We start from the raw sequence: 25045 nt of genomic DNA, 5'->3' as shown, positions 1-25045 counted from the left end.
ACCAGACTAGTAATGCTCAAGACCTGAGAGATACCAGGCCAGTGATGCTCAGGACCTGAGAGATCACCAGGCTAGTGATGCTCAGGACCTGAGAGATACCAGGCTAGTGCTGCTCAGGACCGGAGAGATACCAGACTAGTGTTGCTCAAGTCCCAGAAGACAGACGTGAGGGCCATCTATGGCCATCATGTTAAAGAATATACTCGACTGGAGTTGTGGTTCTGAGGTGACCCAACTGTACACAGAGGCAGGAGAGGCTCCACAGACAGGCTCCACGGAATGTGCACAGATGCTGTGGACAATGGCAGGAGAGGCTCCACAGACAGGCTCCACGGAATGTGCACAGATGCTGTGGACAATGGCAAGAGAGGCTCCACAGGATGATCAAGTTGTCATTCTCAATGTAACCGCTAGATCCTGGGGTGTTTGTTGTTCTTGATGTTGTTGTTCTTGTTCTTGTTCTTTTTCTTTTTCTTCTTTTCTTCTTCTTCTCCTTCTTTTTATTCTTTTCTTCTTCTTCTTCTTCTTCTTCTTCGTCTTCTTCTTCTTCTTCTTCTCTTGTTTTTCTTATTCTTCTTCTCTTGTTTTTCTTCTTCTTCTTCTTCTTTTCTTCTTCTTCTTCTTCTTGTTCTTGTTCTTCTTCTTCTTCTTCTTTTGTTCTTCTTCTTCTTCTTCTTCTTCTTCTTCTTCTTCTTCTTCTTCTTCTTCTTTTGTTGTTGTTGTTGTTGTTCTTCTTCTTCTTCTTCTTCTCTTCTTCTTCTTGTGTCAAGAGGTTACGTTCTTTACCCTCGATTGCTGGTAGCGACTAGATGCCACAGCCTTTACCTTGAGTGCTGGCGATATGTAGAGGTCTGTAGGTCTGAACTACCAGTCTGGAGGTCTGAACTACCAGTCTGGAAGTCTGAACTACCAGTCTGGAGGTCTGAACTACCAGTCTGGAAGTCTGAACTACCGGTCTGGGGGTCTGAACTACCAGTCTGGAAGTCTGAACTAGCAGTCTGGAGGTCTGAACTACCAGTCTGGGGGTCTGAACTACCAGTATGGAGGTCTGTGCTCTCAGTTCCTTCATCTGTATCATGTATGTGACGGTACAACATGTGTGCTTCTGTCTTGTTCTGTCCTCACAGTCAGAGGTAACCGCTTGACAGTTTACAGACAGGAAGAACTGGATGATAGGTGTTCCATCACCCACCACTCACCTGGAAATTGGATGATACGTGTTCCATGTTCCATCACTCGCCTGGAAACTGGATGATAGGTGTTCCATGATCCATCAGTCACCTAGAAACTGGATGATAGGTGTTCCATGATCCATCAGTCACCTAGAAACTGGATGATAGGTGTTCCATCATCCATAACTCACCTGGAAACTAGGTGATAGGTGTTCCATCATCCATAACTCACCTGGAAACTGGATGCTCGGTGTTCCATGATCCATCAGTCACCTGGAAGCTAGGTGGTAGGTGTTTCATCACCCATAACTCACCTGGAAACTTGGTGATAGGTGTTCCATGATCCAATACTCACCTGGAAACTGGATGATAGGTGTTCCATGATCCATTACTCACCTGGACACTGGAGGGCAAGTGTTCCATCTTCTATCACCTATGTAGAAAAGCACAAACTTATTTACCGAAACCAACAGAATTTTCCTCTTGTCCTTTTTCATACTTGGACATGAATCATGAGATCTGGTGCCTATATGAGGAGCGGGCTTGTCTGAACTGCCGCCTCCCAACCTCACGCCAGACGCCCAATTAGGGACCAGCTTCAGAGAAGAGGATGAACACCCTAGTTGGGTGTGTGTTATATGCCTGATCTGGGACTCTGACATGGAGGAAACACCGTCCTATGTCAACTGTAGTGAATCGTTTCACTGCAAAACGAGTCACTTGAGACTTTTCACTGTAGCAGTTGTAATTCATAAGTACAAAACTGAGAGATTTTGGGACATCTCGGCGTCAACTGTGATAATCGCAGGGAAGAAGCCATTTGTACTTAGCTTTGTCGTAGACATATTTACTACTGTGTGTGTGTGTGTGTGTGTGTGTGTGTGTGTGTGTGTGTGTGTGTGTGAAAAATGACATATTTCTTGTTCAGTTTCTTATATGGCCTCTGGTTGCTCCATCTTTACATCTTTCAAGGAACTGATCACTGATGTCAAGAAACTGGTTTAGGAGCTTAAAGGTTGTGACAAGTCACCTCTTCTTCTCCTCCTCCATGATGGGGAAATTTGTGTGTGTGTGTGTGTGTGTGTGTGTGTGTGTGTGTGTGTGTGTGTGTGTGTGTGCGTGTGTGTGCTTGCGTTCATGCATGACTGACCCAATCTTCGTCGAAGCTAGACTGGTTCTTCATGAAATGTAACGAACACTGCTTTGGGCCAACAGCCGGATATACGCCTTCTTATTTTTGCCAGTATTAGTGGCTAGTTTACCGTACAGCCGATGTTCATCCTGTGAACCGTAGCGCTGAAGGATTACAGGGATAGAAAATGGTCCAGGTCAGACCCCAGTTTACAGATCATCTATATATAGAAAGGCGGTCGTGTCTACTGTCTGTCAGTCTGCAGGTACTCACGAAAACTAACTCCCATTTGCAACTGATAATTCCTCCACTTCTTCGGTAAATAGGAAGTGCTGACTGCTGGCATGATACATTTCTGGAAAATATTTGGTTGTAGTGTGGAAAGGTTGTACCGACAGTATGGGAGGTTTGGAGAGGAAAAATGGTGGGATGAGTGGTTATAACACTGAACAATGCCATTCCGCCGTTAAGGGTGTGGTGGTGAGAGAGGATGTGGAGCCAGGGATGGAGGGAGTGGTGGTAATGAAGAAAGGTATGGTGGCCACGGAGTAAGGTGGTGGTGAGGGAGGGTGTGACACCCAGTGTGGGAGGGCCTAGTGGTCGTGAGAAGGAGAGTTGGTGTGGTAGCCCTTCGAAGGAGCAAGCAGGCGATGGCCGGAATCTACTGTGTATCACATAAACTGTTTCAGAGTTGGTTCCTGCCATAACTTCACAGTCTTTCTCACAGCAAACATATATGTTAGATATAAAGCGTGGATACAGTTTTAGAATCCTAGGTGCCGTATTGTAAACAATACGGTGTTGCACCATTTCTTAAAGGATTTGTTGAACTTATTCTTAAAAGGTCCAATCCTGGAAGGAGGGAGGTGCTGCTGCTTCTTAATTCCATGTAGTTGACGTACCCCAAGCATTGTCGTACTGGGACTTGGATCCACTGAGAATTACCTGTTCTATGGCGCATTTGCTTCAGCAGTTCTGTAGAGATGCCATCATATCAGAATCATGAGGCAGAGGTTTCAGTCTCATCATGAGACTGACTTGAGGCATTTTCTCCTCAGCGATGGTTATATCTTGTTCGTCCCTCATACTGGGTACTTAGTGGTTTTACGACAGCCAAGTATAATCATTAAAACATCATTTTGCAATATATATTTTCAAGGTTATTGATTTTACTGTTACGATGAACCAAAACTGGTGTGTGACGATGATCAGAGACTTTGTGTCAGCCAAACACATAGTTTTTTGTAGGTCTAACATTTACAGCTCAGACGTCCTGTACCCCCGACCCCTCGCAAGATTGATTTGATTTTGTGCCAGTGTCCCCGGCAAATCTATTGTGCACCCTATGCTCATCCTGTAAGCGGTAGTCCAAAAGGATCCCAGGGGTCACAAAGGGTCTTACTCAGACCCCAGTGGGTTGATATTACATGATATAGTTCGTATTTTATTGCATCAATTACATAGTCTTTCATATGGTAAGTTTTATCGACTAGATGCAAAAAAAGTGGATAGAAGCTTCAAATCTCAGGTATCTTGTTATGAACCATGAGGTGTTGTGACATTTCTTGCTGGGTTTGCTTGGGATACCCGGAAGCTTACCTCATATCTAATATTAGTGAGGAGGCCACGAGGTATGAGTTAAGGAAACCCTAGTCATTAAGCCAACTTTAATGATGCAGCAAATCTCGAATCCAGTCTCGAACGCTGCAATAGTGCATCTCGATGTTTCGTCATTTCGCCTCACTCGACCCCAGATCATGTTTCAGTTGACTCAAGACACTCTCCCCGGGTCTACCTGACGGTACAAGAATGCCCCACGGAGGTCTTGTAGCCCCGTGGACGCCTTCTGCCCCGTGGGGCTTACTTCTTATGGAGACCCGCTACCCCGTAGGGGCCTACTGCCTCACGAAGGCTTACTGCCCCGTGGGGCCTACCTCCTATGGAGGCCCGCTACCCCGTGGGGGCCTACTGCCTCACGAAGGCTTACTGCCCCGTGGAGCCTACTTCCTATGGAGGCCCGCTACCCCGTGGGGACCTACTGCCTCACGAAGGCTTACTGCCCCGTGGGGCCTACTTCCTATGGAGACCCGCTACCCCGTGGGGACCTACTGCCTCACGAAGGCTTACAGCCCCGTGGGGCCTACTTCCTATGGAGACCCGCTACCCCGTGGGGACCTACTGCCTCACGAAGGCTTACTGCCCCGTGGGGCCTACTTCCTATGGAGACCCGCTACCCCGTGGGGACCTACTGCCTCACGAAGGCTTACCGCCCCGTGGGGCCTACTTCCTGTAGACGCTTAGTACTGTTTGTCATTAAAAATCATATATGGCAGGATTCTGTATATGGTAAAGAACACACAGAGTTCTCTCTACTGAACTGAATACTTATGTATCCTTGTGTTCCCACAGGTGACGACGACAGAACACCCACAATACCTGCCGGAGACACGGACGGGGAGGAACAGCTCGCTTGACCCGGATCCCTCGAGCCTGGCGATGGTGGGCAGGAGACGAGACTGCCAGCTCCAGCTGGTGGTGGTGGGGGTGTTGGGGCTTCTCCTGCAACCCAGCACAGTGCTAGGTGCCGACCGCTCCAAGCGGCAGGACAGTGAGTAGTGTGTGGCGCTGTTGAGGGAATGTAGCATCGTGGATGGGGAGCCTGGGGGGCTCTCTGGCAGGGCCGTCTTCAAGACGCATTTCCTCTCTCTCTTTCTCTCTCTCTCTCTCTCTCTCTCTCTCTCTCTCTCTCTCTCTCTCTCTCTCTCTCTCTCTCTCTGCCATCTGGCAAGATCTCCTCTTAAGTCCTCTCAGGTAAGTATTTTCCTTCTCTCTCTCTCTCTCTCTCTCTCTCTCTCTCTCTCTCTCTCTCTCTCTCTCTCTCTCTCTCTCTCTCTCTCGGCAGCACAACCGTACGTCATGGGTGCCGTCGTACGATGATTCCTAGTGGGAGTGAGGGGGGGGGGTGTTGAGCGCCAGGCAGGACCTGCCTGCGTCAGGTGGCTCTCCGCGCTGCCACTGTCAACACCAACAGAAGACCACTAGTGACGCAGGGCCTGGGCACGGTAGAGCTAACAACTGAAGACGGTAGATCCAACAGAGACCTCAACGGTAATGACAGCAACAGTGCCATTGACAACAACAGACGAGAATGCAACAGCAGCAGCAGAGGTGACAGAAACGCCTTAGCAACATCAGAGGTGACAGAAACGCCTTAGCAACATCAGAGGTGACAGAAACGCCTTAGCAACATCAGAGGTGACAGAAACGCCTTAGCAACATCAGAGGTGACAGAAACGCCTTAGCAACATCAGAGGTGACAGAAACGCCTTAGCAATATCAGAGGAGACGGCAACACTTCAGGAACAGCAGGGGTATAACAGCAGCAGCAGTAGCAGCACCTGGGGCGAGAACAGAAATTACCACCTGCAGGAGTGGCCGTGAAAGCCACCTCCCCTGTCAACCATCCTACCATCCTGTCACGCTGGTGTCCTCTTCTCCCTTGAGCTGGAAGTCCTTGAAGCAGGATTTACGCAAGCGTATCTTTAGCTATCTTGGACGTGAAGGTATGTCCCAAGGCCTACCAGGGACAAGACGCACCCACCAGCTACATAACGTCTACGAGGATTCGTTCTAGGAGCACAACTATGTCTCCATAACAGGCTACCAATCTACCAAAACTACCGTCAGAGACGTCCAGCACTGCTGTTACTTCCCTGGAAACTTGACCGGCCGAAGACATACACGTCTACGAAGACGGCCCCCTCCCTGTGGAGTACAGAGACGTACCCAGTACACAGCGAGAAGACTTTGGCTCACCAGCAACCAGGCATCGACGGCGGGAAGGTGCTGCTGACCCGCTGGTGGCAATGAGGGACACCTTGAGGGGAGGAGGCTATCACTCATACCTCACAGTCATGGTGGAATTTCGGTAAGACTTCCCCTGTTTACGGGGGTAGTCTCGAGAGCCCCGTCGGCACCAGAGGGCACGAGAATGGAGGAGAACTAGACGTTGTAATGATATTCAGCGTACCAGTTGAGAGAGACAGATAACCTGACAGGTGGACACTTTACGAACTGGATAGGTACAACAAAGTGCCACCTGTCTAGTGCTGCTTGTGTGGTGGCGACCAACGGGAAGTTCCATTCACTCACCCGTCTCGAGCCAACACTTGCCACAGCTCTCCAAAAGCAGAAAGTGATTCTCTTTCCTGTCTGTCCTCAGGAGAGGCTCCAGACCTTAAATGGTTGGGTCAGGGTCACCACAACACCGCTAGAGTGGCGCATCGTGTGTCCTTCGGGGGATGGGGTGAGGGCGTGACTGTTGAAGGAAGATGTTAACTTGGGAGATCCTGAAAGCGGGCGGGTTTAGCGGAATGGACAGAACACCCGCCCTTGGCACCAAATCTAAGAGTTCTATCCAGTAAAGCACAAAATTCCAGGTAGATCAGACCAAGAGTTACCCTTTGAGATAGCAAGTCTTACAGAGGAGCTGTAGATCAACTCACGCATGGGGGGTTGAGGTGTCCACACAGCGGGGGAGTACTAACCAAGAGTCACTGACGGGACGACAGATCCGCCGTGCAATACCATGAACACCAGGATGTTGCCTCAGGCTAGCTGGACGGCCCCCATATGCATTGTTGCCAACTCATATACGTAAATGTCGCTAGAGTCATCCTCGAAAGTTGCTAGACGTATTTTTTTCTTGTGGGTAAGAATACGACTGTGGTTCTGTCTGACGTCGTTGGCTTTGTGAGCGTCCAGTGGCCACACTGTGGGAGGTGCATGTTATGTCCTTTAGCGGAAGACGAGGAAACCTCAGCTGATTGCGTGAGTCTTCCGCCCAGTGAGGGAGACTTGGTGTGTTTATTTTTGTCGTTCACTCTGTGTATATGTGTGTGTTGTGTGTGTGTGTGTGTTTTGTGGTGGTGTGGCAGGGATGATCCTGAGACGACAAGCTTCACCAGGACGACAAGAAGCTTCACCAGGACGACAAGAAGCTTCACCAGGAGGACAACAAGCTTCACCAGGAGGACAAGAAGCTTCACCACGACAAGAAGCTTCACCAGGACGACAAGAAGCTTCACCAGGAAGACAAGAACCTTCTCCAGGACGACAAGAAGCTTCTCCAGGACGACAAGAAGCTTCACTAGGACGACAACAAGCTTCACCAGGACGACAAGAAGCTTCACCAGGACGACAACAAGCTTCACTAGGACGACAACAAGCTTCACCAGGTGACTATTTTCGTCAAGGTGAGCGAGCGGGTCTGCCAGACTATGGTAGAGCTGTGACTGGGGATCTGACCAGCACGCACCCTGGCACCCCAAGCCGCCCTCACCTGCCCCCCCAGTAGCAGGGATTAGCAGGCGCAATACCTGAGAGAGAGAGAGAGAGAGAGAGAGAGAGAGAGAGAGAGAGAGAGAGAGAGAGAGAGAGGAGAGAGAAAGAGACAGAGACAGAGAGAGAGAGAGACAGACAGACAGACAGACAGAGACAGAGAAAAACAGACAGACAGAGACAGACAGAGAGACGGGGCCTAAGGAAGATAAGTGAGGCACAAGAGGAATCTTTTCCCTCCTCCAACACAGGTTGGAGTAAGATCCCAGATCCGTGAGTGTGTGTGGGGAAGGAAATCTCGATCCTGCAAGAGTGAGGATTAGAGATGTTTGCTGCGCCTCCTCCTCCAAAAAAGTGAGGAATGAGGAAGATCTTTTCCTCACTTCTGCCTCCAAGAGCAAGAAATGAAAGAGGTCTCTCTTTCCCTCAAAAGACTGAGCAAGATCCCTATCTTCAAGAGTAAAGAGAGAGAGAGAGAGAGAGAGAGAGGAACATTTCTACGTAAAGTAGTTATGAGAGATATCTACCTTTAGGTATAGAGGAACGAGGAGGACCCCTACCTCCACAAATGAGGAGTGAGGAAGTTCATCTTTTACCTCCAGAAAGTGAGGAAGATCGACCGAAGGAACAACGAGCCAGGGAGGCAAGAAGGAGTTTATCTTGATAACGAAGAAGTAACTGGTAAAAATAAAGAGAGGTGATAAAGACGAAGTAAAGAGATGATAAATGGATTATTAGAGGTAACAAAGGTGATTCAGAACCAGTGAAAAGATGGAAAAAAAAAAGGTTCTCTGCTAACGTAGGCTTTTAGAATTCAAACGGTGAATGGAACACAGACTCAGTGATGGCAGTAGAAAACCAGCAGATGTGGTATAGTGCAACAGAGACCGTAATGGTCCAACAGTGAGCCACAGTGGGCAACAGACGTACGTTCCAGACCAATCAGGAAGGTAATAGAACCAAGTGGGGAAGCATGAGTACCAGTGGAGTCAACACAGAGATAATACAAGGGAACAAGAGAGGAAGATTTGTCTAAGAACATGAAGGCTGTATTGAGGAAGACACGAGAGACGATAGGGACATTGCAACGGTTGCAAGTCCTACATAGAAATCGTAGATACAGACTAATCTTTTCTAAAAATAATGAAACAAAGCCAAAATCTTCGTTCTAGTAATGAATATAAGTCCAAGCCTAACTGAAGGTTGTCAAGTTCAACGAGAAATCATCGCATTCGTCTTCCGTTAGACCTTCCTCAGCTAACAGAGGCTGTGTGGTGCGGGCGACAACAGTACAGCTCTGGCCTACAGGCAAGATAGGCTGCTGTTTGGAGGCCACCGAGGCAGAGTATGGCTTCCTCAGCGTCACAGAGCCAACAGAGATAACGAACCGCCAACAGAAGAACTAAAGAAACAGCCCACTTCAAAGCCAACAGAGGCGGGTGTCGAGCCAACGAAGGTGACATATGCAACCGATAGAGGCAATGTAGAGTCAACAGAACCAGTGTAAAGCCAACAGAGGAAGTGTTGAACCAACGCAGGGAGCGTAAAGTTAACAGAGGTAGTGTATGACCAACAGAAGGAATGTAGAGTCAAGAGAGTGAGTATAGAGCTAAAAGAGGGAATACAGAGCCCACAAAGACAGCGTAGAGTCAACGTCGAGCCAAAGAAGGCAGTGTAGAACCAACAGGGGGCAATGAAGAGCCAACAGAGGAAGTATAAACCCCAGAGAGGCAGCTTAGAGCCAACAGAGGCAGTATAGACCTCCAGAGAAACAGCGTAAAGCCATCAGAGGCAGTATAGATTCCAGAGGGGCAGCGTAGAGCCAATAGAGGCAGTATAGACCCCCAGAGAGGCAGCGTAGAGCCAATAGAGGCAGTATAGATCCCGGTGAGGCAGCGTAAAGCCATCAGAAGCAGTATAGATTCCAGAGGGGCAGCGTAGAGCCAATAGAGGCAGTCTAGACCCCCCAGAGAGGCATCGTAGAGCCAGTAGAGGCAGTATAGACCCCCAGAGAGGCAGCGTAGAGCCATCAGAGCGCAGGACCAACTAGAGGATGGTACGAACGTGTCCCGGGGCAACCACAACCTTGAAGAAAATTGGCCGCACTCCTACCGCATCTAACAACATAAGGACAGGTGCAGCTGATGCTCTAAGAGGACCGTTTGTGTTTTCATTGGTCCACGTACTCAACACGGACGGTAAACCACAGATCCTCTGAGATCTTTTTTACTGCGACGACTTCCTTGTGGTGGGTCGTCAGCATACATGAACGTTGGAAAAAATGGCGCTGAGAGAAAAGTAAACAAACCTTCCGTGTCACGACGTCATTGATTAAGGGTGGAGCTAACATGTGACGTCATGCATGACGGATGAGGTTATTGGTTAGCGTAATCAGGGAGGAGGAGCTAAGATCGTGATGTCAAGAATGGAGGGATGAGTCGACATCGTAAGGGTCATGAATGAGGAAGTGCTAACGAGAGAGATCATGAGTTATGGAGAAATCTATTACGTGATATCATGAGTGGGAGGGAGAAACCTAGCTTATGACGTCATAAATTGGGGGCTGGGCCCATTACGTGACATCATGAGTGGGGGAGGACCGACCGTGACATGGTCCTAGGACGTGACATCATGGAGCGGAAGGAATCCTGGAGTGTGACCGTGACCGTCACATTTACGGTTGGACAAGATGACGTCGCCTCAAGGAGAAAGAAACCAAGACCGTGACGTCACACAAGTAACTAGGGCTTTGACGTCATTTTATGGGGTGGAGCCAATATTGTGACGTCATTGGACCGGGAAGATTTAAGGCTCTGACGTCATTCAAAGGACATAACTGTGGGAGATATGGAAGGAGCCGGGAAGGTGACGTCTTATAATGGGAGTTAGTAAGACTGTGACATCACTGGAAAAAGGGAGCGAAACTGACGTCACACGGTGGGAGAAACCAGAATAATGACGTCATAACTAAGGATGAGACAGCACTGTGAGGTCACAACTGAGGATGAGCCACACTGTGACATCATAACTGAGGATGAGCCACACTGTGACGTCAAGATGGAGGCCGAGCCACACTGTGACGTCAAAATGGAGGCTCAGCCACACTGATGTCACTAGAGCAAAATAGAGGGAGGTTTGTGACTTCCTTTGTTTCGGCTGGGTCCTGGAAGGACCTTTAAAGGAGAAACCAAATATGACGTCATAATGAGGGAGGAGCTAAGTCCTTGACGTCATGAGGGGAGAAGCCCTTGACCGAGACCAGCGTTGCAAACGTGCTCCTAACCCAACCTTGCCAAATGCTACACTTAGCGAGACTTGATCTTGGTTATAATCGTTAGTTAGACTTAGTTTCCATGATCTGATTCTACACGTAGCAGACTGCTATGAGAGTAAGGGCCAGTCACGTGTGATACGCACCTCTGAGCCTCGAAGGAATGGATAGACGCATTCGTGACAACGCTGAAGCTGAAGCGAAATGCGGGAACTCCAGCGTTTGCGTCTGGTTAAGACGCAAGTGATGCACGCCAGACCAAATGTGCGAATCGGGCTCTCTTGCATAGGTGGTTTTCCAGGCAATATACAGCGTGTGGCCCTTAATCCCAATGTGTGGGCCTCCCAATGCCAGTATGTGGCCCTCCCACTCCCAACGTGTGGCCTCCCCCAATCCCAATGTGTGGCCCGCACCCCAAGTGCGTAGCGTGTGGTCCACAACCCCAAGTGCGTAGCGTGTGGTCCACACCCCCAGTGTGTAGCGTGTGGCCCTCACCCCCAGTGTGTAGCGTGTGGCCCGCACCCCAAGTGCGTAGCGTGTGGCCCGCACCCCCAGTGTGTAGCGTGTGGCCCTCACCCCCAGTGTGTAGCGTGTGGCCCGCACCCCAAGTGCGTAGCGTGTGGCCCTCAACAACAGTAAGCAATGTGTGTGTGTGTGTGTGTGTGTGTGTGTGTGTGTGTGTGTGTGTGTGTGTCCCAAAATAGAAAAAGGCCTGGTCCATTACTATGATGTTATGCTGGAGGCACCAACTTGGGAACGAACCTGCTCTGGGCGAGAATTCGGACCTTGCGTCTTCTGACGAGGGTCCGTCCTCAGCATGGCACATGATCAGCGAGGATCAGTGTTTTGCTGGCCTCTACTGCCGGGCGTTCTCCTGGTCTCTAGCTAATAGAAGAAAGCGCACCGTAAGTCCAGTTAAAAGGTGTGAAACACGAAACTGATTCTGGATGTGAAAATCCAACCTTCACTATGGTCATTGTTGTTGTGGATGTGTCGGGGGGGAGCCGAGCAGACAGCGTACCCACGACGGAAAGGTACCAGTATACAGCGTTCATTATGACCAACTCACACGCACGCCATCCCACGTCTGCTCCCATGGAGTCGCCTCCCAGCTTTCGCGGTGTTGATACCGATCGATATCAGAAGTTAGGTGTGGGTGACAGACGCCCTTAAGCCCTTGTGCAAGAGGATGCGACGACCCTTGAGCACCACTTAAGGGTAATGATACCCTAGCCTTCGACCCAACCTTAGAGGGTCAGGTCAAAGGTCAAACTCATCATACCCCAAAAGTCGTACCGTCAATGTTGAGAGATTGTACTGTTAGTACGCAAGGGTTGCACGACTGTACTCAGGCGTTACGGTAAACTCGACGGCTTGGTTTGCTGGTCTGTCACCGTCACCCAAGCCTGATAGATTGGTACGATCTCGCGATCCAAGCACCTTTACCCAGATCCTGTATGGTCGGCCTGGGATTTAGCACAAGACCAATTCAGTCATGACTGCCATCTTCCAAGACGGTCAACCAGTAAGATAAGTTGCACATGACAGTTGCACTCTGGGAAATACGTCAGTTGGGCAGATGGAAGCGTTCCTCTTCTCTATCATTGTGTGGACTAACACAGAACATGATAGAAATCTTTTACTCGCTGTTTCGATTGCAAGAAATTTTTCTGGCCTGTGTAGATTCCTGTTTAAAGAATGTTTGCCTCTGAAAATTGTCTACGAAAACTCTCTTGCTAGAATTACTATTTCCTAATTTATTTGTATGCTCTATGAAAGTGCACGTTAATGTGCACTTTGTTCGTATATATATATATATATATATATATATATATATATATATATATATATATATATATATATATATATCTTGGATGTGACATGTACGAGGGGTTAAGCTGAGCGACTTGTTACATTCACTTGACGTGGTCGGGAAGGTCACGCAGTCCTGTACTAGGAAGCTAAGCTACCTTTACGCCATACAAGAATTTGTTACTATCATATTCTCGTTACTTCTAGTGTCAGAGGAGCCATTTATTTTAAGGAGGGAAGGATGAATTTGCCCCTCTGAGTCCTGCTCCTTCCCCCCCTTTGTCCCTCCAAGCGTCCCTACTCCTGCGTGGCTTATCGTTGACGCTTTAGCGGTATGTTGTGAGGGAGCCATCCACACTGCGGTGGATCGGCCGCTCCTGGGGTCACTGAGCTGCCTGACCAGCTGCACCATGCCAAGCGGGGCTCTAACTTACTCCAGGCCCGCTCCAGCATGACAAGTAGTTCGCTGAGTTACTCTGCATCAGCTGCACCATACGATGTGGGACTGCTGCATCACAATGAGCCATTTTGGGCCAACTGCGCTATAACAAGCAGGTCGGGAAGACATCACAAGCCAGCTGCACTGTACTAAGTAAGGACGATACCTTGAGGCAGCTGCAACACACGAAGTGAATCGCTAAGATACCCTGAACCAGCTGTACCAATGAGAGGAAGGCGAACGTGCACAAGTCAACATACCGGGCTGCCTCTGGCGCGATGCCTAGCTCAAGTCCCTCCCACTTTGTACCTTACACCTTCCTCTACCCATGCCTTATCTTCCCCATTTCGCCCTCTCAAGCTTCTTCCACGATGCCCCTTTACCTTACACAATATACCCTCTACCTTCTATTATGCCGACGTAAGCTTAACTTAAGCTTATGGGTCTTATAATGATGGTTATTTGCAATCTCGAGGGCCATACCACAAAAAGCCGCCCATAGTTACGGAACCCACCCGTCGCCTCGCCTCCAGCTACAGACTAGAACATGGCCCAAGGGGGCAGGTTTGTGCTCAGGTAATATGGCCGTGTGTACGTGGGCGGCAACAACTAGGATTCATTATCTGATCCTTAAATAAACCTAGTTGCATCGTTGGGTTTAGCATTCATGTTCTTCTATGATATTTTTTTGGGGGGTCAAGCGAGAGACTTTTTTTGGTCATCCTGTACTTATTATAGTCATCATCACTGGGCCTTGTAATCACAATTGGTAGGATTCCCTTTGTTGTCAAGTTGAATATCGAATGATGGCTTATATACCCGGGTCATAGATCAGGATTTCATAACATGATACCTCACTAGTTTTTGAGGGATTCTTTTTTTTTTTTTTCATGAAGATTTCTCCAGTCATGGACAGCCCGTCAGTCGAGGCCAGGCCTTGAATGGAAGAGACAGATGATAATAATGGACATTTGTATGAAGAACTTGTGGCGAAGTTGGGTGTCGGTAAAGCTGCTGACGTCTAGCCTAGCTGTTTATTTTTAACGAGGTACAGACTAATACCAATGATCCTGATATGGTGAAGCGTTAAGAAAATACATCTCCCCAGCAATGATACACCTGGAACCTTGTATTAACTCATAAATTCTAACCTAGACAAAGTGTCATTTGCGTTGGCTGTCGAGCTGAATAGGTCAGTATCTTGAGCCAAGTCCAAGGCCATATCTATTGTATCATATTATTCAAACTTCATACTTATTCATACATGACTGCTGACCACATTATTCAAACTTCATACTTAGTCATACATGACTCCTGACGTTAACATGAACTAAAACGGAAAATCTGAGAATTCTCACAACGTCGACAGCACCATATTTACAAAACAAGCACACTCGCAATAGCACGAGAAATGCAAACAAATGCTACTGAGTTTACGTAAGTAGCGGAATAATTTGTTCATGGTAGAGTAGGCTAGGCTCCTGGACGTCTTCCTGAGCAAAAAGATATTAGTTTAGCATATTTTCTGACTGCCATACAGCAGTAGAAGCAAAAAGGTTTAAAAGAAATACAACATGAACACAAGGAAGTGGCGGTGTGTCTGCACACCAGCCGACCGTACGAACCACTTATGGTGACAGTGACAAAAAGGCAAGTTCTGCAGGTACATATGTGTAAAGAAATTGTCTCTAGGATGTTAAGCACCACTAGGCACGGCGGGGAATTCCAGCATTGGCAAGATGTAGCACAGCGTTTCGGGTTTCTGGGTCGGGTCACAGACTGAGGTTAGAGATCAACTGGCGCTCACCTCCCTTACCTTTCAGCCTCTTCCTCCTGGCTAGGCTACCCTAAGTTACATTCTCCCTCTTACATGGGCGTCCTGATGTCATTGCTAAGCTAGGCCAGTCCTAGTTACAGACTCCTGCTTCCAGATGTCCCACTTTCACCGTGACCTTAGCTACTAACTCACAGATCCGACCTAGTACCCACGAACTATCCACATCATTAACTCCTTGCTTAGTCTAGCGTCCTGCTTCCTGTTTTCTACTAATTGACAACAGTACAAGATGTTATTGTTATTATTATTATTATTATTATTATTATTATTATTATTATTATTATTATCATTATCACTATTATTGTTTTTATTATTATTATTATTATTATTATTATTATTATTATTATTATTATTATTATCAAATTAATCCCAGGACCCCATTTTTGGGATCCTGCAGTTCGACGCATGTTTTAGCATCAGGAGCAGGGAAATGGTAGATTCCTTTGCAGTGAGAAGTTACTCGTTGAGACTAAGACTGCCTGGACTCCCTCTCGTCAGTTGACGATGATACAGCCTCGAAGCAAAGACTTTTCACTCGTGGTATGACACGCAGGTTAAGTCCAGTGACTGATCCAACTGTAGGCGTACCACTTCATGATTCTAAATGGCCGATGTTCGAAGGTTTTCGTCAAAGACTCCTGGAAATTACTTGTATAACTAATTAAGTGACGGAGTGTCGGAACCGTTATGAAAAACCGGGAGGTGTTTTATTGTCATCTTCAGATGGCAGCCCGTTTGATTTGCCATGCCATTCATGTATTGTATTAGATGAATCTTACTGCAAATTCAGTGGATTTGGTTTATCTTATCTTCTGCTATCGAAGATATGAAGAAAACAGTCAGTAATTACAATGCAAATCAAGGAATGCACACACTTATCCGATAAAAAAATGGTTTCATATACATTACATTGTCCTCAATGTATTCTCGTCACTCCTACCATTTGCCTGACACCAGTATGTGGGATCTGAACTTAATCCGATGTTTATGTATTGTAATTGAGTTCCGGAAATATGATGTTCATTCTTCAGGACAAACACAGTGAGCTACGAAGTGACACCACAACGATCCAAATCGTTATATTTTAGTGATAATATCATTTATGATTAAGATGGCGAGTGAGCTTTACCTCAAAGAGTATTTGCTAACTACTTTCTTGAGAACCTCCCATAGCAAAATGTAAGCCATATCCGCTCAAGCAAAAAAGCATCATTCTTTCACTATATCCTGTTGGTGTGGTCATGGCAGGTTTCTGGCGAGGCCTGTGGAAAGATCTGGGACATACGTTTCCTGTCTAGTCATGGTATTAGCTCCAGCGCTCTTTGGCCGTCTAAAGATTGAGGAATTTTAGAAAACCAATCAAACTACAATGAAAATTGTCGTCTACCGTGTTGGTAGATGTGGCGCTCGTCAACTGTTCTCCTAAATTCGTTTTAAGTGGTGGTGTACGGCAGCCTCCGCCAAGAGTCGGTAGAGGGCCAAAGAGGATGACAAGTCGGGAGGGGGAGTTACGGAGATGCAGATATGATCTCAGTAAAGATCCTTCATCACTACAGCAGGCGCAAGCGTGAAGACAGACAGCAGCCAGGCGCTCCAGCAAGTGTGGCTCCCGATGGTGCGCAGGGAGAGCTGTCTGTAGCAGTGAGCTAAAAGCAGAAGCCAAGGAATGCAACACTAGCAAAACCGGTTTAGCTTCGGGCTCGGTGGAATAGACGGGACGCGGGACCCGTAAGCCGCCTGGAGGACGTTTGTCAGTGTCACACGCCCTTTATAACCGGATCCTCTGACCAGGACGTGACTCTGGATTACACCTTGCCCTATGGTCGCTGCCGAACCACAACCCCTCCAGTTCCTACGCTCCATCTAGCGATCACGAACTCAGCGCTACAATCCATGTTGCAGAATTGATCGCTCAGCATAGGCTTGCACGACGGAAATCCCCTTGTAAGCTAAAGACCAAAGTCATTAAGCAGCAAGAGGTGTGTCGCCGTCGAGTTCTTTTGCCTGTGGGTGAGGCGCAGTACCCGGTAATGAATATTCATTTTTCCAGCCCTGAGGCGCAATACGTAAAGCTTGGTACATATGGCATCAAGGTTGCGACCGTCGACCAATTTGAGTCTTAACTCACGCTGCCCTGTGGTTGTAAATAGTCATCATAGATTAATCTCTCTCTCCTTTTCATGTAAATTGACAAAGATTCTGAAAGAAAAAGCGGTTACTGTAATTACCATGAAATGAGAAGCTGAAGTAAAAAAAAAAATAGGAAAAATAATGCAGAGGCGGTTTTCGGCAGGCCAGCGGACACCCTCGGACGAGCGTCAACAAAGGTCTGTTGTGCGTCATGCATTATGATGGCCGGGAAGTTGGTGGCGGTGCTATGGCTCACCCGTGTCTTACCTCAGGGTCGCTCACGGTGCTACCAGCACGTCACATGCTACCTTCAACTTTGGCTGTGGTTTCTTCAGTTGGATCAGATTTAGGAGGTGACTGTTAGCGATTGAGATTAGATCAAAATGCCGATAATCCGTGATGTATAGGAAGGACACATATAACCTAGGTTAGGTTAGGACTTATTAGTTAGATCAGCTAAAGCCAATGACACAACACAAGGAACTAAACCAAGCATATGAATATACCTTAACCCCAGCCTTACCCGAGCGAAAATTAAGGCTTTGAGTTTGTAATCTGTAAATGTTTCGCTAAAAGAGAAAGTTGACCTCCCACGCAGTAATATATTATACTAGGGAAAAAAAAGGCCCTGCTGAACTGGACTGGAAATTTCCTGGAATCTGGGAGATAGGATGTTGTCCTCCTCTGCCTTTCTAACCCGGATAGCGTCTGGGATTCCCAAGGTCCGCTTGTTGGACGGGAACATTTGGTCCATGTATGCTATCTGCATGAACCCTCCCTCCCCCAAGTCTGTACCCAAGTATTCAAATTCAGTCAGATTTTATTGCATGGTCGAGCCTAGCCTAACCAAAGGCATGTCGCTGACAGTAGTTCTGATGCAATGGATAGCAGCGCAGATTTTAGTCAAACTCTCCTTCCTTGGCTCAGTTTCCTGTCGTAAATGTATTCAGAGGTAACGTAGGCGATATGCTAATGCAACACATACTGACAGAAAACAGTACTTTCCTTGAGAACTTAGTGAAAAGATATTACACAGTTCGTCTGAATATATATATATATATATATATATATATATATATATATATATATATATATATATATATATATATATATATATATATATATGTATATATATATATATTAATGATTCTGAGAGGTGCATCTACCTGATTTTCCATGTATGGTTTGCTAGGCTTTTGTTATGTTTTGTGTTGATGCAGCAATGGGGGCGGGGTGGATCATGAAGCTGTCCCTTACTTAGACCTTTGTCTGCTGGCTTTGTCATTGTATTTTCTTTGCAGTGCACGAGATTTCTAATCATTTTCATGACGGTGTTTGAGAACAGAAGTGTGCTCGTAAGTATTTACCAACTTGAGTGAAATTCTTTGTTGTTTTGTTTTTGCATAATTACATTTTATCTTTTTTCTTTTAACAGATTGTACACTAGCATTTAAGTACCATTACTTATGTTAATTGCGATATTTGTGATTGGTCGCTGACTTAGCATCAGAATTGTTGAAGAAAACTGAATAGATAGTCTAGAGTGATCTTTGCAGATGATAAACAAAGAAATTATTGTTCGTTGTGGTATAGCAAAAGAGAGTTAACATGGAGAAGGTAAACACGAAACGTGGATACAGATTTTGAACTTTATATTGTTATTGGATGAGTTTTATTGTATTATCCTTGATATTCCATCAGTTACACCTAAGCTGGCATAGGAAGTATGAACGCTTGTGACGAGAAGACATTTATTCTTGACTTGTCTTCTGCTGTTAGTTGAGGCTTTAAAGACTTGATACTCCCATTGCCACTGCTCCTGCCTCACCTGCTTGCAACTCCTGTCGCTTCTATACCTGCTCCTGCTTATAATTGCATTGATACTATAGCTTGTAGTAAAGCAGATTATAGATATAATAGTGGGTCATCATAATAAATGAAAATGAATAATCAAATTAATTCATTAGAAATGATAATGATAATAATAATAATAATAATAATAATAATGAAAATGATAATAGCTGGAAGAAGCACTTCCTGTGGATCCGGTAGAAACACCTGGTAACTGGTGGGAACACCTGATGGTTCTGGTAGGTAAGTATGGTGGCTCAAGGAGGTACATATGGTGGCTCTGGTAGGAGCACCTGGTGCCTCTGATAGAAACACCCAGTGGCTCTGGTAGGAAGACCTGGCAGCTCTGGTTGGAAGACCTGGCAGCTCTGGTAGGAAGACCTGGCAGCTCTGGTAGGTACACAGGCAGCTCTGGTAGGCACACCTTCGGATGAGCTGGACCATCTAACAGACTCCTGTTCTTACAGCACGTTTCGGACTGCCGCAGCTCCAGTTTGGCAACGGTAAAAAACAGAGTGCCTCCTGCCTCCTGTTGTGTAGTATTACTGCTTCCTCCTGTTGTGACGTCTTGCCTGTTACCTCCTGTTGTGACCTCTTGCCTGCTTCCTCCTGTTGTGACCTTTTGCTTGCTTCCTCCTGTTGTGACGTCTTGCCTGTTACCTCCTGTTGTGACGTCTTGCCTGTTGCCTCCTGTTGTGACCTCTTTCCTGCTTCCTCCTGTTGTGACCTTTTGCTTGCTTCCTCCTGTTGTGACGTCCTGCCTGTTACCTCCTGTTGTGACCTCTTGCCTGTTGCCTCCTGTTGTGACCTCTTGCTTGCTTCCTCCAGTTGTGACCCCTTGCCTGCTTCCTCCTGTTGTGACCGCTTGCCTGCTTCCTCCCGTTGTGACGTCTTGCTTAATTCCTCCTGTTGTGATGTCTTGCCTGTTGCCTCCTGTTGGTTCCTTCCTTCTACATCTTCTCTCCTTGCTCTTCTCATGTATATATATATATATATATATATATATATATATATATATATATATATATATATATATATATATATATATAAGACTCTGTTATCTCTCTGATATGTGGTTTACTTACATCTGTCTTAAGAATTGTCCTACATGTGACTGCGGTAGTTTAGAACTATACATGTGAAAAAGATCTTCTTCGTCTTGTGTATTTAGAAATCTTTAGAACGACTGTATTATATGTGGCTCTAGAACTAACATATATGTGACTAGAAATGTCATGTACGAGAGTCTAGAATCTGCACCATGCATGATATTGTAGTACCTCTGTCTTACACCTGGCTCTGGTGCCTCTCTTATATATGGCTCTGGTGCCTATGTCTCATATATGGCTTTGGTGCCTCTGTCTTATATATGGCTCTGGTGCCTCTGTCTTATATATATGGCTCTGCTGCCTATGTTTCATATATGGCTCTGGTGCTTCTGTCTTATATATGGCTCTAGTGCCTCTGTCTCATGTGTAGTTCTGGTGTCTCTGTCTTATATATGGCTCTGGTGCCTATGTCTCATATATGGCTCTGGTGCCCCTGTCTTATATATGGCTCTGGTGCCTCTGTCTCATGTGTGGTTCTGGTGTCTCTGTCTTATGTATACGTCTCTGGTGTATGTCTCATATATGGTTCTTGTGGATGTCTTAGATATGGTTCTGGTGTCCCTGTCTTCCATTAGTTTTCTGGTGTATGTTTTGCCTGTTTTGGGGTCTCTGGTTAGTTGCGTCTCTCCGATGAAAGAGAGAGAGAGAGAGAGAGAGAGAGAGAGAGAGAGAGAGAGAGAGAGAGAGAGAGAGAGAGAGAGAGACCCTATATCCAGGGGACACGTTCCTTTAGTATTTTGTTCACCAAGAAAGTAATATTTCAATCTCATTTCATTTGATGATGATAACTGATAAGATCTGAAGTATTTTCTTATCTTTGCAATGTAAGATGATAATGAGACTGAAGATAATGTAAAAAGTTAAATAATTATGATAATAATGGTAATCATAATAGGCTGGGATACTGGAACCAGGAAATTATATTCACTTACAACGCCTCCGTTTTCTTCAGTTGGATTCAACTTCGGCTTCCCCGCGAACTTTGGCGGCGGTGGCAACCCCAACAACGGCAGTAATAGGCAGGACAACAACAACCCCTTGGGCAACCTCGGCAACCTCATCGGCGGGTTCTTGAACCAAGGCAGGCCCCCGAACCAGAACAACAACAACCAGAACAACAACCAAGGTGGCCAACCCGGGGGGAACGTACTGGGCAACATCAATATTGGCGGCGTGCCCATCCAAGTCACCGGAGATGGAACTGGCAACTTCGGCATCTCCTTCGGCGGGAACAGTAAGTTGGCTCAGACACATCCTGAAGTAGGAGGAGGAGGAGGATGACTCCTTCTCGCCTCACCTTTAACCCCCCCTTGTCTAGTCCTCTTGCGCCACCATCCAGTTCATCCAGTGCCCTCTGCCCTGTCCCTCCCCCACAAGTTCGTCCTGCTCAGATCCCTGCTTCGTGGATTCGTGACTCAAAACAGTGTAGTCTCTGCGACGTGGTCTCCAGTCGAGTAAGTCAGCTCCACGCCTTCTCTCTCTCTCTCTCTCTCTCTCTCTCTCTCTCTCTCTCTCTCTCTCTCTCTCTCTCTCTCTCTCTCTCTCTCTCTCTCTCTCTCTCTCTCTCATTCACATTCTTAAATCATAGACCAAATCTAAAAAGAAAAAAAAAATATAGAATCCATCCTTTTTCAATCCTTTCATTTCATTATATTCTCGGGATGCGGACAGGACCCAGTCGTAAAGAGATTCTTTCGCTGGTCCCGCGATAGGTTAAGTACAGTAACTGACCCTCAACTCTTTCCCAGACTCAAAGTCATATTCAATGTTTCTTCTTTGATCATAGATACATGGAGACCTTCAATCACTGTGTCCCATTTTCATCACTTTCCGTTTGTTGGAGAAGCTGACCTTCGTGTACAATGCCTCAAGATTAACCCTCGAACTTGTCCAGATCCTTATGTAAGTTGGCGTCGTCATTCCTCACCTCCGTCATGACCTTGGCATCATCTGCAAATATATTCAGGTATGAATCCACTCATCGTGGCAACTCATTTACAAAGATCAAGAATAGCAACGGACCTCAGACCGCGCCTTGCGGCACAACCTCTGTTCCCTTCCACAGTGATATTTTCGATCCTGTAAAGGTAAGGTTCCTTCATGCTTGTATGTAAGTTCCGCTTCTTCTGGTGTTCACCATCATCTATCCTTGTAGTCACTGTCACCATCCTAGTCGTCACCATCACCAGCAAAGACCTCAGTAGGTTACGTGATGACAGCTCTCTCTCTCTCTCTCTCTCTCTCTCTCTCTCTCTCTCTCTCTCTCTCTCTCTCTCTCTCTCTCTCTCTCTCTCTCTCTCTCTCTCTCTCCACCTTTCCCTCGGTTGCCTCAAAGGCATGATACCCAGCGAGCGCGTTCTAAAGGGAATTTGGGCCACACCACTTCATCGCGTTTGGATATTAGACTTACAATTTTCGGTACGTTGTATGAGCTTGCATTTCGCCTGTCTTTCCCTTTCATCTCTAGTATCACCAGCGTCGCCTGGACCTACTGTTCCGTCAGGTAGCTCCCCGTGCAACTCCTGCAGCCGGCGTAAAGAGAGATCATCTCCTCACCAAACCATATTGACCTTCCATACCTCCTAGCTCTAACCTGTGAGGCCTTGTACTCGCACATGTATACCCAGGGTATCCTGCACCCTTTAGTTTAAACTGACTCACATGCCTTAGGTACCTTCTCCTACCTATCGTTATCTTCATTATTAACGTTCTCTTGCCGCTTCTGTGTTGCAGGCTGCAGGCGGAACAACGGTGGGTGTGAGCAAGGCTGCCGCCAGACACGCCGTGGGTCCCGCTGCACTTGTAACCCTGGCTACCTCCTCAACCCTGACCGTCGCACCTGCTCTGACATCGACGAGTGTCGCCAGGGCAATGGCGGCTGCAGCGACGTGTGCACCAACAGCCCCGGCTCCTATACGTGCTCCTGCCGGAACGGCGCCTTGAATTTCGACCAGCGAAGCTGCTCCTCCGGCTCGTCCGGCTCCATCATCCAGAGCTGCAGGTTTAACAACGGTGGCTGTTCTCAGGTAGGTCACTGGCGCATCCTTCCGCCAGACCCCGCCAGTGCGAGGTCACCTTCGGCGAGGTTGCACCATCATCGTCTGTAGAGACAGATAGAAGTAACAGTCTTGTCAAGAACCTTCTCGCTCCAAAAGGAGTTCATCATTTCCCTGCTCCTTCGTGAAGTGCAGCCTCGAAGCAGCAGGAGTCTCCCCTAAAAAAAAGAGGTCCAAGGTAGAACAGAAAATGAACATATAGGTCATACTATCGTACCGAGAGGTCATAGTATCGTCAGTTCCGAGGGTCATACCTTCGTTCCCAAGCGGTCAAGAGCTGTGATGTGTAATGCACCGAAACCATAGCCCTCGATCCTGAACCAGACCCCGCAGACCTCACTGTGGCTCCTCCCTCACTCAACATGCTTTGATTCAGTCCATTTACAGCACGTCGTCCCCAGTATACCACATCGATCCAATTCGCCCCTAGTCTTTGCTTGAGTTTCATCGAAACGTTAAAGACTCAGGACTCATGCATGCAACACCGTCGGGTGTACGTTGTCTTACCGAGGTACACACACAGTGGCCATGAGTCAGCACGGACCTGCCCAGGGATTGGGCCCGCATGGGTCCGAATCCTGAGCGCGGCGCTCGTCCCACAGTCAAATCCAACTGTTCATCTTCCCTTCAGGACTGGTTGATAAATGGGTGCCTGGCTTAGGCTGGTGTGTGTGTGTGTGTGTGTGTGTGTGTGTGAATACACGTAGAGGATTAAAGATACAGTACATATATAGAAGGTTAAGAGACGGGACACACGTTTGCCAAAGCTTCCTTACCTTAACACACGAATTGTAACAGAGCAACCACTGGACATATGATGTGAAATTAAGAAAAGGTGTAAGGAAATATATTCATAGAATAAGACTGGTGGATGAATGGAATGAATTGAATGAGGACATAGAAATTGCGAACTGCTTACAGGTCCTTCAGTGACTGTGTGATAGTAGAGAATGTTAAAGAGCTTGGGGCCCCAGGAGTGTATTAAACTCCATCTCCTTACAGTACAAATAGGTGATTAATTACATTCAATGATCGAAACCCAAGGCGGACTTATGAACACACTCGGTGCAGAAGAGAGAGAGAGAGAGCCTGGGTTCGATCCGAAGCGTGGGAAACCCCTGGGGAAATTTCGTTAATCCGGGCACCCATGTCTACCCCAGGGGGCCCACAAGGTTTCCTGCTGGTGAGGCGGACGGTGGGCCAGAGAGAGAGAGAGAGATTAGAATTTGAGATGAGGTGATGGGGATCGACAGTTCCTATAGAAGAACACAGCGATGTAGAGGGAGGGGCTTTCTACTTTATCCTACGAGTCACGTCGTCAGTAGCGACCCTCTTCATACGAGACTTGGTGGTGCACTGGTTTGCTGTACAGCCTCACAGTCTAACGAGCCTAGATTCGAGTCCAGGATAAGGTAGCTGGCTCACAGCACACCCACCTGTACATCCTCCCATTTGGAACTAAGAGACGAGACAACACGAGTGTAAAATTCTCTCAGAGATCACACAGCCCCTCCAAACAGACCTGATCCTACCAACTTGCAACTCAAAACTCTACGCACACGTCATGATTCATTTCAGTCGTTCCGTCTGGGTGAGAAACATTGTAGTGTGGGTGACCCTGATCTTTCGTCTCGTAGCAATTCTGTTGCCAACTCATATGATGAAGGAAGAGTTACTGGGCTCTTTCTTACTCGCTCCATCAACGTCTTAGATCTAATATGTCACCCTATCTTCTAACCTTTTCTCCTAAGAATATATCGCCAGGGTATGATAGAGAACAACTGGGGAAAATAACCCCTTTGAACAAGGTAATGAGCCTTGACCAGAAGGGTAATACTCTTTTACTATGATGGTGTGACATTTGACCTGACCTTTAGGGGTCAGGTCAAAGGCTAA

At 47.0% G+C, this 25045-nt stretch overlaps 1 protein-coding gene across 2 annotated transcripts in view; it reads left to right on the top strand.

Moving 5' to 3' along the window:
* Positions 1 to 25045, top strand: part of LOC139760162 (uncharacterized) — a 47307-nt gene that overhangs the window by 4205 nt on the left and 18057 nt on the right. Inside the window, exons 2-5 of one of the 2 annotated variants that reach the window (XM_071683073.1) lie at positions 4714 to 4912; positions 19452 to 19487; positions 21046 to 21327; positions 22827 to 23119. In XM_071683073.1, the coding sequence (XP_071539174.1) occupies positions 4801 to 4912; positions 19452 to 19487; positions 21046 to 21327; positions 22827 to 23119 (723 nt within the window). In that variant the 5' untranslated portion in view covers positions 4714 to 4800. The remainder of the gene's footprint in view (positions 1 to 4713; positions 4913 to 19451; positions 19488 to 21045; positions 21328 to 22826; positions 23120 to 25045) is intronic. The other variant, XM_071683074.1, reaches the window with a different exon arrangement.

Source organism: Panulirus ornatus, chromosome 35 (assembly GCF_036320965.1).
Source record: "Panulirus ornatus isolate Po-2019 chromosome 35, ASM3632096v1, whole genome shotgun sequence".
In the NCBI taxonomy this organism is placed as follows: Eukaryota; Metazoa; Arthropoda; class Malacostraca; order Decapoda; family Palinuridae; genus Panulirus; species Panulirus ornatus.
This window is presented reverse-complemented; position numbering and strand designations above follow the sequence as displayed.